Source organism: Erythrolamprus reginae, chromosome 6 (assembly GCF_031021105.1).
Source record: "Erythrolamprus reginae isolate rEryReg1 chromosome 6, rEryReg1.hap1, whole genome shotgun sequence".
Classification (NCBI taxonomy): Eukaryota; Metazoa; Chordata; class Lepidosauria; order Squamata; family Dipsadidae; genus Erythrolamprus; species Erythrolamprus reginae.
Genome location: NC_091955.1, coordinates 57,857,124 through 57,872,132, shown reverse-complemented (window position 1 = coordinate 57,872,132; position 15,009 = coordinate 57,857,124). Strand labels below are relative to the sequence as shown.

The following is a 15,009-nucleotide window of genomic DNA, read 5'->3' as shown; positions in this document are numbered from 1 at the left end:
GCCTTCTCTGTGGCGGCCCCGACCCTCTGGAACTGCCCCCCCTCCTTGCCTTCTGCAAACTCCTTAAGACTCACCTGTGCCGTCAGGCATGGGGGAACTGAAATATCTTCCCCAGGCCTATACTGTTTATGTATGGTATGTTGTGTGCATGTTTTTAAACTATGGGTTTTTAGCTTTCTAATTGTTGAATTTGTATTATATATTGTTTTCCGTTACTGTTGTGAGCCGCCCCGAGTCTGCGGAGAGGGGCGGCATACAAATTTAATAAATAATAATAATAATGTATGGAAGTGTACTGGTGGGTGCTATGTCAAAGTATGAGTACAGCTGGATACATGTATGGATGCTGCAACATGTGTGAATGTGGCTGAGTGGACAACTGCCCTATCATCCAGAACCCACCCCCCACCCCAGCCAACCAGGAATTTTGTGGAAGATAAAACGGCAAGAGCAGGAATGACTTGCCAGAACAATTTGCAATCTCCTGCTGGCTTCCCCACTGGCTTTGCTTGTGGCAAGCCAGCAATCCAGCTCACGAATGGAAGTCATGTGACACGGGGCTCTGCAACTACTGTAAGTCCAATGCAACTGCCCACCACTTGAATTACATGACCATGGGGATAGTGTGATAGCTGGAACTTCAAGTACCAGTTGCAAGTCTCTCATTCAGCACTATTATAATTTTCAACGGTTGCTAAGTGAATCATCGTAACTCAAGGATTACTTGTAAATGTTATTAGCAATAGGATCATGCACTCCACTACTAGTCTTTGCATGTTTGTATATAAATTGTATCCTACTGATTGGATAGCTATTCTCAGGGATTTCATCACTTCCTTCCATTCTCATTGACTCTAATCTCTATACTTCAGATACTTACCTGACATATTCTCTCCCCATAATTATCCCTCCATTATTTCCTAAGTAGGTTACACACACACATACACCCTTTCATGACCAAAGTTGTTTCCGTAATTCCTTTCCATTGTATCATGCTTGTATAAAATGGACAGGACTTTGATCATGGAGTTTGTGGCTGCCATCTGGGTTTTTTTTTAATCCTCATTCAGCATATCCCCAATATCCATCCTGAGGTTCACTGTATAATGTTCTCTCAGTGTTAGCTTTACAACTGCCCATGGTAATAAAACAGAAAAGATTTGGAGACTGATGTGAACTATTCTAGTCCACATTGGGAATTGGCTAAAGTAGAAAGTAAAGTAGAAGAGTTTGTTCTCTGGATCAGCTGCCACACACCTAAGATTTTAGCAGTTGACCTATTACTGTTAGAAGCAAATAAATAACAATTTAGACCTGTATTTTTACAGTCAATCATTAGACTTATATTATTTTGTTATACAAATTATATGCATTTTCATCAATGTTATAATAGGCAACAGTTCAGGAGAAGATGCTCCCTTAATTGCCTTATTATTATTATTATTATTATTATTATTATTATTATTATTATTATTATTATTATTATTTAAATTTGTATGCCGCCCCTCTCTGTAGACTCGGGGCGGCTCACAGTAATATCTGTGCCAAGAGAAAAAAGCTTCCTAATGCTTATCATGTAATTATGGAAACCACAACAGTACAATAAAAGGGCAAAACATGTTCGAAATTGTTTACCTTGAACCCCTGTATCTGTTTATTTCCCCCTTTTAAAAATTATTATTATTTATTAGATTTGTATGCCGCTCCTTTCCGTAGACTTGGGGCGGCTCACAACACAATAAAACAGTTTATGACAAATCTAATAATTTACAATTTAAAATATTAAAAAAAACCATTATTAAGCAAACATACATACAAGCATACCATACATAAATTGAATTGAATAGGCCCGGGGGAGATATCTCAGTTCCCCCATGCCTGACGACAAAGGTGGGTTTTAAGGAGTTTACGAAAGGCAAGGAGGGTAGGGGCAGTTCTAATCTCTGGGGGGAGCTGGTTCCAGAGAGTCGGGGCCGCCACAGAGAAAGCTCTTCCCCTGGGGCCTGCCACCCGACATTGTTTAGTTGACGGGACCCGGAGAAGGCCCACTCTGTGGGACCTAATCGGTCACTGGGATTCGTGCGGCAGAAGGCGGTCTCGGAGATATTCTGGTCCGATGCCTTTTCCTCAGGGAGCCAGACAAAGAATTAGTTGCCTAAATCTGTTCCAAGCTTTTCTGAAATACACAGATGAACCTTACAGGAGGCAACTAAGATTATTTTTTAAGCACTTATTAAGAAATTCAATATTAAAATAAGTAAATGGAGTGTTATTTCCACAAAATATGGCTAACTTATCTTTTCCATATTTTTCCTGGCCTTATCTATTATGACTGAATGAACATCATTTCCTACAATTTGTACTAAATATACTGATCTTAAGCATCAGAATAAATTATAAACAAAATACTTTATTTAATGCAGTGTTGATTTCTTATCAGGTAACAAAAGCATTTGCTTTGGAAGAAACAATAGAGTAAGTATATAAGATTTGTTCACATTAATCTCTGGGAATTTTGAATTCCATACTATTCGTTTAAGAAGAAAAATTTGGAAAGAAAAAAATGCATAAACTAAAGTACAGATGAAAGTCATCACTGAAAGAAGAGAGGATGATGCCAGGAAGAAAGACACTGAGAAAAGTAAATAATAAAATGAAAATGGCAGGCTATTTAAAGGAATACAAAATTAAATTATGGGGTTTAATATTTTTCTACTTTTCCATGTCTCGTATTGCCTATTGATCCAAGATGCACATTACTACAATCATGTTTGCTTGACCCCTAAATTACTAGTCAGCAATAAATTGTGCTGTTCAAACCCAGGAAGTTGGATTAAAGTAAAGGTCAGTGAGGTGTAGAGGTTAAATGCTGGAGGCTCAGGTTCAAATCTACCTATGTAAATGGATGCTTAGAGCAGTGTAAATGCTGCAGTTTTAGTTGTCTTAAAGCCAATTATTAATATTATTATTATTATATTAATATAATAATAATAATAATAATAATAATAATAATAATAATAATAATAATAATAATTTATTAGATTTGTACGCCACCCCTCTCCAAGGACTCGGAGCGAGATTAAGGTAAAACTGATACATTAAGCAATTAGCCTTTTACCAAACAAAGTAATATTTTCCTCTCAGCTTCTAGAATACATTACATAAATTATATTTTAAGATCCCAATTCAAAAATTGGTTAAGTTGTATGTTTATGAGTGTACATCTTCTCATTGCATTCCCAAATATTCATATTTTTAGAGATAGGTCTTTTTTTAAAAATTCAACAAACATCCATTTTATGATAATTGGTTTATATATAATATACATAGTATAGTATTCTTGTAATGATTCGGCACTCTGTCTTAAATTTGCTTTTTCTATTGTTTAGTAGGGAAATAAACTTGACAATAGCTGTTATCATGGAAAACAATGTTTTCAGGACTGGCTAAACTGAAATGTTTTATTTAGTTGTCATTGATATTAATTTTTAAATATAACATGAGATTTTATATACACTCAGATGTTTCAGAATATTCATTTAGATGTTCTCAAAGGAGTGAAGAATGGAAAGTGGCATTTAAACAATTACATTTCCTTTCTAATCCACAAAATCAATAACAATTATTCCTGATTTTGAGTGTGCCCCCCCCCGAACAATTTTCATCTCATAAGAGATTGCAGTGCAGCAACATTAAGAGATTAATGAGAGGCCATTGGAGCTGTGAGTTCCGCCACCTGTTTACTGGATCCGTGTCCCTCTTGGTTGGTTTCGGCCAGTCGAGAGGTGACACGGAGCTGGGCCCAGGAGATTGTCAACGCCTCCTTGGGGAGGGGGTCCTTTCCGGCCCTTTATAAGGAGGCACTTGTGCGCCCCCTCCTCAAGAAGCCTTCCCTGGACCCAGCCGTGCTCAATAACTACCGTCCAGTCTCCAACCTTCCCTTTATGGGGAAGGTTGTTGAGAAGGTGGTGGCGCTCCAACTCCAGCGGTCCTTGGAAGAAGCCGATTATCTAGGTCCTCAGCAGTCTGGATTCAGGCCCGGCTACAGCACGGAAACTGCTTTGGTTGCGTTGATGGATGATCTCTAGCGGGCCCGGGACAGGGGCTTTTCCTCTGTCCTGGTGCTTCTTGACCGCTCAGCGGCTTTCGATACCATCGACCATGGTATCCTTCTGTGCCGGCTGGAGGGGTTGGGAGTGAGAGGCACTGTTCTTCAGTGGTTCTCCTCCTACCTCTCCGGTCAGTCGCAGTCGGTGGGGGGTCAGAGGTCGACCTCTAGGTTTCTCCCTTGTGGGGTGCCTCAGGGGTCGGTCCTCTCCCCCCTGCTATTTAACATCTACATGAAACCGCTGGGTGAAATCAACTAAACAGTGCCACTTGGCGGGACCCAGAAGAGCCTTCTCTGTGGCGGCCCCGGCCCTCTGGAACCAACTCCCCCCAGAGATTAGAATTGCCCCTACCCTCCTTGCCTTTCGTAAGCTACTTAAAACCCACCTCTTCTCCCCCTAGGCCGTTACAATTGTATGCATGGTATGTTTGTATGTATGTTCGGTTTTATATATTAAGGGGTTTTAATTTGCTTTTAGTATTGGATTATTATTGTATATTGTTCATGATTGTTGTTAGCCGCCCCGAGTTTTCGGAGAGGGGCGGCATATAAATCCAATAAAACTTGAAACTTGATTAACAGTAAAACAAGTTTTATTCATGGCTATCCAATTGTCTTTGGACCCCAAGAGTACTGGATCTTATTTTTGGAAAATTCAACACTTTGACTTGTGTTTAACCACTATCTCTTGAGACCATAAGGCCGAGTTGCCCATATGAACTCCTATCTAAAACAAAAATGCCCTGGCAGCTGTTAAATTTTAAAGATATACTGTACAATGTTACTTAGCAACAATTTTCCCCCTTCCTTTCACAAAATGATTCTTATTATCTTATCCAGTGAAGAACAGGAGGCATTTTCGGAAGGAGGTACTTGAGGTAATATATTATTATCATCTTGAGTTCAGCACCTACTGGACTGTTGTATGACGCACAGAACATAATAAATATTGGTACTGAGACAAATACTATAGAGTCAATTTGAATATCCAGAAAGATAGGGAAAAGGATAGCTAGTACAATATAATCCAAGGTGCATTTCCATAAGGCAAAAACATCAGAAATTCTAAATCGCAGCATACATTATATTTGTATTACAATCTGAATGTTATATTAAAGCATTTTGGTAGAACTTCTTTTTTTGAAATATTCAAGGAAAGTATTCCAGGATCTTGAAATATAGTTGAAGCAGACTTTTCAAAAAACATGAAATGAGTTAGTAAATTAATGTTACATTTCTGTTTTTATAGAATGAATTTGTATATACTGTATATAAAATGTGATCAGGGTAATTAATTTTGTCATGCTGTTAAAAGTAGCAGCATATACTGATTTTTTAGCTATGTGTGCCTACTTATGAGGTAGAAAAATGGATCAAATGCACTCTGGCCATCCTTCTTCCCCATACTGATTCCTTCCTAATTCAAATTCAGAATGAATTCAGCCCTGGTGAAATTTTTGTATCCCTGGAGTATTCTTATAATAAAAGGTTTCATTTTTAAATTTATTCTGTTGTTATAATGTAGAAAAATGGACTTATATCACAATTCAAAACTTTCAGTTGCTCCCTGAAAAACATGTTTAGCATTTTAGATATCTTAGTGAACAATTACAAAATGAAACACGGGAAATATCTGTAATGTTTATAAAAAATAAAGTCAAAGTGCTTGCATATATTTTTGCAAATACTGTATATCAAACTATTTACTATATTGTTACACATACAGTATATTTTTATCTTCAACATTTAAAAAAAAATATTGGATATATTTCTTTTTTGTCCTAAATTTTAATTTTTATTTCAGGAAAAAAGAAAAAATATTTAAGGTTTTTAGAATTTAATATTGCTAAGCTCATAGCTTTGTATTGTAACATTAACTACTTTAAGCTAAATATAAAAAAATACTGAATGATACATTTCCATTTCTAATTATAAATTGATATCAGTTATCAGTCATCAATCCAATTACCAAAAGCAGGTAGGAAACAAAATTGCATAGGTTCTCCTGATTTTTAAGCACTCAAGAGTGTTTTGGAAAATATAAAGGTAGTATACTACACAGCAGGTTTCCAAGTTTAATATAGGACTTAGTCTTCAATAATTTTACTAAGGAAAAATGAGAACTAAGCACCATTTATCATAAATCCATTTGATTTATTACTTTAATAAAAGTGGTATTTGGCAGTAGCTGACTTTACTCATTACTGATACAAGCCTAATCCATCCTCACTTGCTTTTTAACATATTCAATCTAATTATAAAGCATGTATTGTTAGGCCCCATTTAGCAAAATGATCCAATGTTTTTTAAGGACAACCAATACTGTTGAGTAATTACTAATTATCTGAAATATTCAGACTAAAAATAAAAGAAATTGAGTTACCTGAATAGAGAATAACTGATACAAATCAGATATGTATACTAGTTACAATCAAGTACGTATCAGTATGTTTATAGAAGAAACAACATTGCTTTTATTCAAATAAATTAACAGAAGAAGAAAAGAGGGACTGGTTCAAAATTTGTTTAATTTTTCTCATGTACAAATAGGAAAGTGAATAGTTATCATAAGGGATAGGCTGGAAATTTAGTACAGAGAAATGTTATTAATACATGATAAATTTTTCCAATCAGAAGTGAACATAGGCAAATGATTTAATCCTTTGCTATCATACATCAATAATGGATGTGATTTTTAAAATTTAAATAGGATACATCTTAGTATAGAATCATGATGAAGTATGGATCAACAAAAGCTAGTGACATAAAGCAGAATTAAAGAAATAAAACTGGTATGAGAGCCACAAGAAATTGCTAAATAATGATTTCAAGTATTTTTATTTAAATTAATGTTGCTATTAATGAAACAACAAATAATTTTCTATTAGAAAAAACCCTCATAATATAAATAAATAAAATATTAATAAAAACACTCAGTCACCTCCGGCAGCAGTAAGAATTGTACTGTACATCTTGAGTCTGGTTTGTATTTGGACTTGTATACATTTCAAAAGACTAGTAAAAGCCAACTAAATAATATGACTTTTAACAATACATATCATCCATTACTAAATTCTGTTTTTCTTGTGCCCCTTGTCTTGCTTTCAAGTCAGCAAAGCAGATTTAAAGTGAGCTTTACAATGTCATTTTCAGTCATGTATTTTCTGTTTTTTCAAAAATGTCCTCATTCTCCTGAATTTCCATTGTTTCCTCTTCTTCCCCAAACATCTCTTCGTTCATGGCTCTAAATGTGAGGGATTTGGCAGCAACCTGTGCTGCTAGACCTGATGTGAAATTAAAATCTGTAGATATATGCAGTTCAGTCAACCTTTGTTTGATGGAAGACTGTTCGTTTTCAGATGACTCTATCATACTTACATCTGCAGCACTTTGTTTAGATTCCTCCCCTTCTCCATTGCACTGGGAACATGTTCTCTTTTCAATTTCTGGTAATGCAGCAATGGCAACATCATCATGTTCATTCACTCCAAAGTCATCAAATAGATATTCCATCTTTTCTTTTTCATTGTTGGGAGCTTTCATTTTGTGATCAGAAATTGTTTCTTCTAGATTTTCATTTTTGCTACAATCCTGCTTGTCTCTGTCTGAATTTTTAAGTACCGGTAATTCTGAATTTGGTTCACAGTTCTCTGAAGCAAAAGTGTTCATTGCAGCTTAGTAAAGAGAAAAATAAAAGGAATACTCTGAGTAACCAATACACAAAGTTTTTGCTTTAATTTAAAAAAAAAAAATTCCGCGAAGTGGAGATGCTCCCTTCCTTCCTTCCCCCCATTCCTCCTCCATTCCTGGTTTTACTTGCCCCCAGAACCTGCAGGGGCAACAGGGCGGCAAGCTGGGGGCTTTTTCTCCGCTCGCTGCTAGTGTCTTCCGTGGCGGCAGCAGCACCACCGGTGCTCAGGGTCGGGACAGGGGAAGCTCAAGGCAACAGGGATCCAGGCCAGGACTCAAAGCCAGGATTCCAGGTTGGTCAGCTGGGAGGTCGGACGCTACCACTAAGGAAGATGGCTTAGGTGGGTGGGGGAAGAAGAGGCGGCGGGTGGCAGTAAGCGACAGCGGTGGGAAAAGAGGCAGCCGCGCCCTTTGGTGCTTGAGATAACACTGAGCTGCAGGCCGAGGCTACCGGAGGGTTGTGACGGGCCCACCGCAAGCCATCCCCGTGATTAGCGCGCGTCCCCCTGACCCAACAATGCCCTCAGCTCCTCCCCCCTCGGGCGTGTTAGGGTGAGCTTGTCCGCCCGCAAGGCTCAGCTTCAAGTGGAGCGTACCAACGCTCCAAGAATTAAAGGGGAGGGATCAGGAGACTGGGTCGGAAGCAGAGCTTTTATTTAAAGAAGCAGGACGGCTGGGGGGGGGGAGAGTTAAAACACACAGTACATGGGAAAACCCGTGGTGTTTCCATTAATATTTTTTTCAAAACCCGTGGTATAGCCCTTCCGCGAAAGTCGGACCCGCGTATGTCAAGGGACCATTGTAATCAGATAATATCATTCAGAAATCTTATGATGAACAGAAATTAGTTTACAAAATACAAATTCAGATACATTGGAATAATTTGCTATGTAAATGAAGATTGCAAATACACACTGATTTATCTTGATCTATGTTAAAGATAGTTAATTGCAATCATTATTATCTACCTTGATCACTAAAGAGCAGTTGTTTCCACTTTTGTCTTTCTGCCTCTGAAGCTTTAAATCCCAACACAGATTTCAGTTCCTGCAGCACTCTCTTAGATTCTTCTCTTTCACGTTTTTGTTTCTGTCTGTCTTCCAGAGAAAAGTAATAAAAATCATCTCTCTTACACTCGTCCATATCTATATCATCAACATATGCTTCAAGTTCCTGAAGAAAAGTCAACAAATACTTGGTTTGAGTTATATATTAACACATCCTGCAAATTAGCATTCTGGATGATCTATTAATTTATATTTTAAAGAAGCAGATTTCAAATGGAGTTAAAATTTCAAAGGAATTTTCTGAAATACTTATTTCTAGAATTTATCATCTTATTCTACAAGGAGTCTAGGCAATGTACTGTACACAATTTGGGTGATGAAAGAAATATAAGCAAATAGCTAATATAATATATATTATCCTGTTATCAGTGGCTCCACAATGATCAATCTTTAAAGACCTTAAAAGCCAAGCGACTTAGATAACCATATAAGGTTTTATAAGAAATAAGCAGCACTTTAAATTCTATTAAGAAACACATCAGTAATCAATGGAACTTATAAGAATGCCGGGTAAGCCATTACCCCAAAGGTGCTTTTTTCAAGAGGCAATTGGATTTTCTGGTTTTTCTTTCTGAAGAAGCTTCTTGGATGAAAAGCATCTTCAAAGAAAAAGCAGAAAGTTCAATTGCCTTTTGAAAAAAGCATCTTTGGGATAACCATGACCTGGATGACTGAGACTCTTGATAGACAGGTAAGATTGTCTTTTGTATTTCTGAACAAACTGCAGTTTCCAAACTGTCTTTAAGAACACCTTATGTAGAGCAAGTTACAACCGTCCAGTTGCAAGATGACATGGGCATTGAAAGTCTATCCTCAGTGCATCCTGTTCTCTACAAGACTGCAATTAGTGTACCAATTGAAGTTGGGCATAGTTCCTCTAGCAGGATCTGAGTGTTGACCGATCTCAAGAGTTACTGGCCTCTCTCCCCAGGGGAGCACAATCTTGATGTCAAAATAGATACAGCAGTACAGTACTCCTACTTTTGAACGCCTCTACTAATGAACTTTTTGAGATACGAACCCAGTGTTTAAGATTTTTTTGCCTCTACTTCCGAACCATTTTCACCTTATGAACCTGAGCTGCTGGCGCCGGGATGCTCCGTCACCGGACTTCCGTTGCCACCTGAAGTTCCCCTTCTTGTGCTGCTCGGATTCCCGCTCGAGCATTCCCTCACTGGGAAACCCCTCCCAGCAGCACAAGAAGGGGCACTTTAGGTGGCAACGGAAGTCTGGAGGTGGGGATTCCCAGTGAGGGAATGCTCAGGGGAATCCCAGCAGCACAAGAATGGGCGCTTCAGGTGGCAACGGAAGTCTGGAGGCAGGGATTCCCAGCCAAGGAAGGTTCAGGGGAATCCCAGCAGCAGAAAAAGAGGCGCTTCGGGTGGCAACGGAAGTCTGGAGGCAAGGATTCCCAGCGAGGGAATGCTCAGGGAAATCCCAGCAGCACAAGAAGAGGTGCTTTGGGTGACAACGGAAGTCTGGAGGCAGGGATTCCCAGCGAGGGAATGCTCAGGGGAATCCCAGTAGCACAAGAATAGGCGCTTTGAGTGGCAACGGAAGTCTGGAGGCAGGGATTCCCAGCGAGGGAATGCTCAGGGGAATCCCAGCAGCACAGGAATGGGCGCTTCGGGTGGCAACGGAAGTCTGGAGGCAGGGATTCCCAGCGAGGGAATGCTCAGGGAAATCCCAGCAGCACAAAAAGAGGTGCTTCGGGTGGCAATAGAAGTCTGGAGGCAGGGATTCCCAGTGAGGGAAGGTTCAGGGGAATCCCAGCAGCACAAAAAGTGGCGCTTCAGGTGGCAACGGAAGTCTGGAGGCAGGGATTCCCAGCGAGGGAAGGCTTAGAGGAATCCCAGCAGCACAGGAACAAGGTGGCAACTGAAATCCAGAGGTGGGGATTCCCAGTGGTGCAAGGCAAATGGTGACTTTTGTGATGAATTTGCATGCATTATTTACTTTTACATTCATTCCTTTTTTTTTTCTACTTATGAACCTGGTCATGGTACGAATTAAGTTTGTAAGTAGAGGTACCACTGTATTATCTTATCTGAAATTAGAAGGCTTCTGCATTAAGCGTCTCTCTTTCTGGTTTGGGTTGAGTCCAATCATAAGCCTGATTCTCTTTATTCATTCAAGCCACCAAGGACTGGGTAAAGACTTCTGCCATAAACCCTATTTAGCCCAGGGTGAAATATATACCTAAGAATCATCTGTATACTAATAATACCTTATCCCAAACTGGCACACTACTCAACCCAAGCAAGATGATAGTCAAGCCAAACTAAATTCAGTTATTTCTGGTTACATTTCTATAATGCAGATACACAGATGCAGACTTCTAATAACTGAAGTCATAAAACAATCTACTAAAAAATGTTTATTATTTTAAATTATTTAAATAAATTATGTTACTATTATTATCACAATTGACATTCATTTTTTTAAAAAAATAGCCAGTCTTAATTTTTATATTCAAACCTGGGAATAAGTAATAAATTTAACTGGCCTTAATATTATAATTTAAATTATATCATTATAATTCTTTTTTAAAGCACAATAAGCAGAAACAATTATTTCTTTTGTTTCTGGCAAACATGGCAGGGTATAAAATGGATTTGATTACTATTTCTATTCTGTTAGCAGATAGAGGTAGTGTTTAATTAGCAATCACAAATGTAACCGGCAACTTTGTTGTTAAGTAAAGCAGCCAGTGAAGTAGAGTGCTGTATGAAGTGGCAGCACTAAAATACATATTTGAGGAATGCAACTTTGCATATTTGAAGGGCAATATTTATATTTAAATTCCACAGCAGAAAACTAGCAATACCGTATTTTCCGGCGTATAAGACGACTTTTTAACCCCTGAAAATCTTTTCCAAAGTGGGGGGGTCGTCTTGTACGCCGGATATAGGACAGTGGCGCCGATATTTGCGATCGCTGGGAGGGGCGAGAACACCGCCTCCCAGCTGGGCGAGCCTGCGCTGCGCTCAGGCTCGCCCACACGCTGCCTTTGGCAGCACAAGCGTGCCTGTCCGGCCGGGGAAGAATCGCCCCGGCCGGACGTCAGTTTCAGCTGGGGGGGGGCGAGAACACCGCCTCCCAGCTGGGCGAGCCTGCGCTCCGCTCAGACTCGCCCACACGCTGCCTTTGGCAGCACAAGCGTGCCTGTCCGGCCGGGGAAGAATCGCCCCGGCCGGACGTCAGTTTCAGCTGGGGGGGGCGCGAACACCGCCTCCCAGCTGGGCGAGCCTGAACGGAGCGCAGGCTCGCTCACACACTGCCTGTCCGGCCGGGGAAGAATCGCCCCGACCGGACGTCAGTTTCAGCTGGGGGGGCGCGAACACCGCCTCCCAGCTGGGCGAGCCTGAACGGAGCGCAGGCTCGCTCACACGCTGCCTGTCCGGCCGGGGAAGAATCGCCCCGGCCGGACGTCAGTTTCAGCTGGGGGGGGCGCGAACACCGCCTCCCAGCTGGGCGAGCCTGAACGGAGCGCAGGCTCGCTCAAACGCTGCCTGTCCGGCCGGGGAAGAATCGCTCCGGCCGGACGTCAGTTTCAGCTGGGGGGGCGCGAACACCGCCTCCCAGCTGGGCGAGCCTGCGCAAAGCGCAGGCTCGCCCACACGCCGCCGTCCGTGCCTCAGTTCCGTGAGAGAGGGGGGGAGAGAAAGAGATAGCAAGAGAGGGAGAGAGAGGGGGGGTTAGCAACAGAGGGACAGAGAGAAAGAGAGAGGGGGGATAGCAACAGAGGGAGAAAGAGAAGGAGAAAGAGAGAGGGAGAGGGGGCAGAAAGAGAAAGAAAGAGATAGCAAGAGAGGGAGAGAGAGGGGGGGGTTAGCAACAGAGGGACAGAGAGAAAGAGAGAGGGGGGATAGCAACAGAGGGAGAAAGAGAAGGAGAAAGAGAGAGGGAGAGGGGGCAGAAAGAGAAAGAAAGAGATAGCAAGAGAGGGAGAGAGAGGGGGGGGTTAGCAACAGAGGGACAGAGAGAAAGAGAGAGGGGGGATAGCAACAGAGGGAGAAAGAGAAGGAGAAAGAGAGAGGGAGAGGGGGCAGAAAGAGAAAGAAAGAGATAGCAAGAGAGGGAGAGAGAGGGGGGGTTAGCAACAGAGGGACAGAGAGAAAGAGAGAGGGGGGATAGCAACAGAGGGAGAAAGAGAAGGAGAAAGAGAGAGGGAGAGGGGGCAGAAAGAGAAAGAAAGAGATAGCAAGAGAGGGAGAGGGAGAAAGATAGAGGGGGGAAAGCAACAGAGGGAGAGAGAGAAAGAGAGAGGGAGAGAGGGGGGAAAGAAAGAGAGGGAGAGAGAGAAAGAGAGGGAGAGAGAGAAAGAGAGAGGGAGAGAAAGAGATGGCAAGAGAGGGAGAGAAAGATAGAGGGGAGATAGCAACAGAGGGAGAGAGAAAGAGAGAGGGAGAGAGGGGGGAAAGAAAGAGAGAAAGAGAGAGCAAAAGAGGGGGAGAGAGAAAGAGAGAGGGAGAGAAAGAGATGGCAAGAGAGGGAGAGAGAGAGGGAGAGAGGGGAGACAGAAAGAGAGAGAAAGAGATAGTAAGAGAAGGAGACAGGGGGGGAGAGAAAGAGAGAAAGCAAAAAAAAAAAAGAGAGAAAGAGAGATAGCAAGAAAGAAAGAGAGGGAGAGAGAGGGGGAGAGAGAAAGACTTTGATCTTTTCCCCAGGTATTTTTGTACCTACTTGACCAACATTATTAGTGGTTGCAAAATTGAATGTATGAACTTGTTCATTTCAATAAAAAGAGCCAGGGAAATGATTGAATGTTAAACTGGATGCATTTATTTCTGCCTGTTTGTATTTGTTCTTATGTTTAACCATTGAAAATGTACTTTTCCTCCAAAAAGAATCATCTTTTCATATTTCTTAGGCAACATTTTAAAATAACTTTAAAAGCTGAGGTCATATTATTCACCCTGCTCTGTATCATAGCACACTGCACAGTACTGAAAATTGGCAGGGTCACTAATGGTAAACCCGACAAGTTAAAATCTGTTTAAGTGACATTGCAAGAGGATAAAGACAAGTGCGGAAAGAGGAAAAAATGGATGGGCTGTTTGGATTGCGATATCATGATATCACATACAGATTCTCATTCCATAATAGATTCTCACATAGGTGTCAGCATGCTGCATGTTAGACTGAAAGATACCTGCAGAATAGATGGTAGGAGAAAGGAAAATAGCCAGGTTCACCTTTTTGTGTTGACAAATTATGATGAGTTATAATAATAAACTTAATTGTGGTGAGGAGAAATATGAGAGGCAGACAAGACAGATAGACAGAGACATATGGAGAGATAGACAGAAGAGTGCTCCCACTTGGCTCTCTCTCTCTAAATAATTCATTCATAATTTTAACAATAAGATCTTCATCATTAGTAATTAAAATATTGTGTTATCATGTTCAGAAATGATTTTTTTCTCAATGCAAGTACATCATAGACCTAGACTCAGTCAGGTCTATGATGTACAGAAGAGGGGTAGCCTTATACGGCGAGTATATCTCAAATTCTATATTTTAACTGGAAAAGTTAGGGGGTCGTCTTATACGCCCAGTCGTCTTATACGCCGGAAAATACGGTACTTGTTGAACATATTCGTAATTAGTGCAAAATAAAGCATTCAGATAGATTTGTCTCTTTTCCAAACAAAATATGATATTTTCTCTGCTCTACCCTCCAAATAGAAAGTTGTTTGTTACACAAAAGATAGGAAATTCTGGGGGTTGATAGATTACACAATACTGTTTCTGAATTGAATAGAAAGGCACGATGCAAACTGTAAAATATGCACTCCATTGATACACACTTAATCCCTCCGCCCCTAAATAAAACAAAAAATTTGTTGCAAAAACTGTAGCAGTTATTAATAGTGATTTTCCTATCTATATGCATGAAGAATAATCTCTACATTTTATTTTGGGAATAAAACCTTTCTAGAGTTCTATGCTATGATTACCTGTTCTTCAGGAACTGGGTCTTTGTCTTCTATATGCACAGTCGGCTGCTTTAAAGGAAGCTCAGTGCAATGCTTGTTTTCACAAGAAGGTTCAGATTTACCTGGAGGTAGAAAGGTATATCATAAGATTGGAATATTTGGGATAATGATGTAGAAAGTTTTTCTTAAGGAGATATTATGA

General features: G+C 40.4%; 1 protein-coding gene across 4 annotated transcripts in view; it reads right to left on the bottom strand.

Annotated features, from left to right (window-relative positions):
- Window positions 1-6,618: 6,618 nt before the first annotated feature.
- The window catches only part of VEZT (vezatin, adherens junctions transmembrane protein), a 41,564-nt gene continuing 33,173 nt past the window's right edge, over window positions 6,619-15,009 (bottom strand). For all 4 annotated transcript variants that reach the window (XM_070755855.1, XM_070755853.1, XM_070755856.1 and 1 more), the window contains exons 10-12: window positions 14,829-14,929; window positions 8,767-8,971; window positions 6,619-7,782 (exon numbers count right to left, since the gene is read on the bottom strand). In XM_070755855.1, coding sequence (XP_070611956.1) covers window positions 7,262-7,782; window positions 8,767-8,971; window positions 14,829-14,929 — 827 coding nt within the window. In that variant the 3' untranslated portion in view covers window positions 6,619-7,261. The remainder of the gene's footprint in view (window positions 7,783-8,766; window positions 8,972-14,828; window positions 14,930-15,009) is intronic.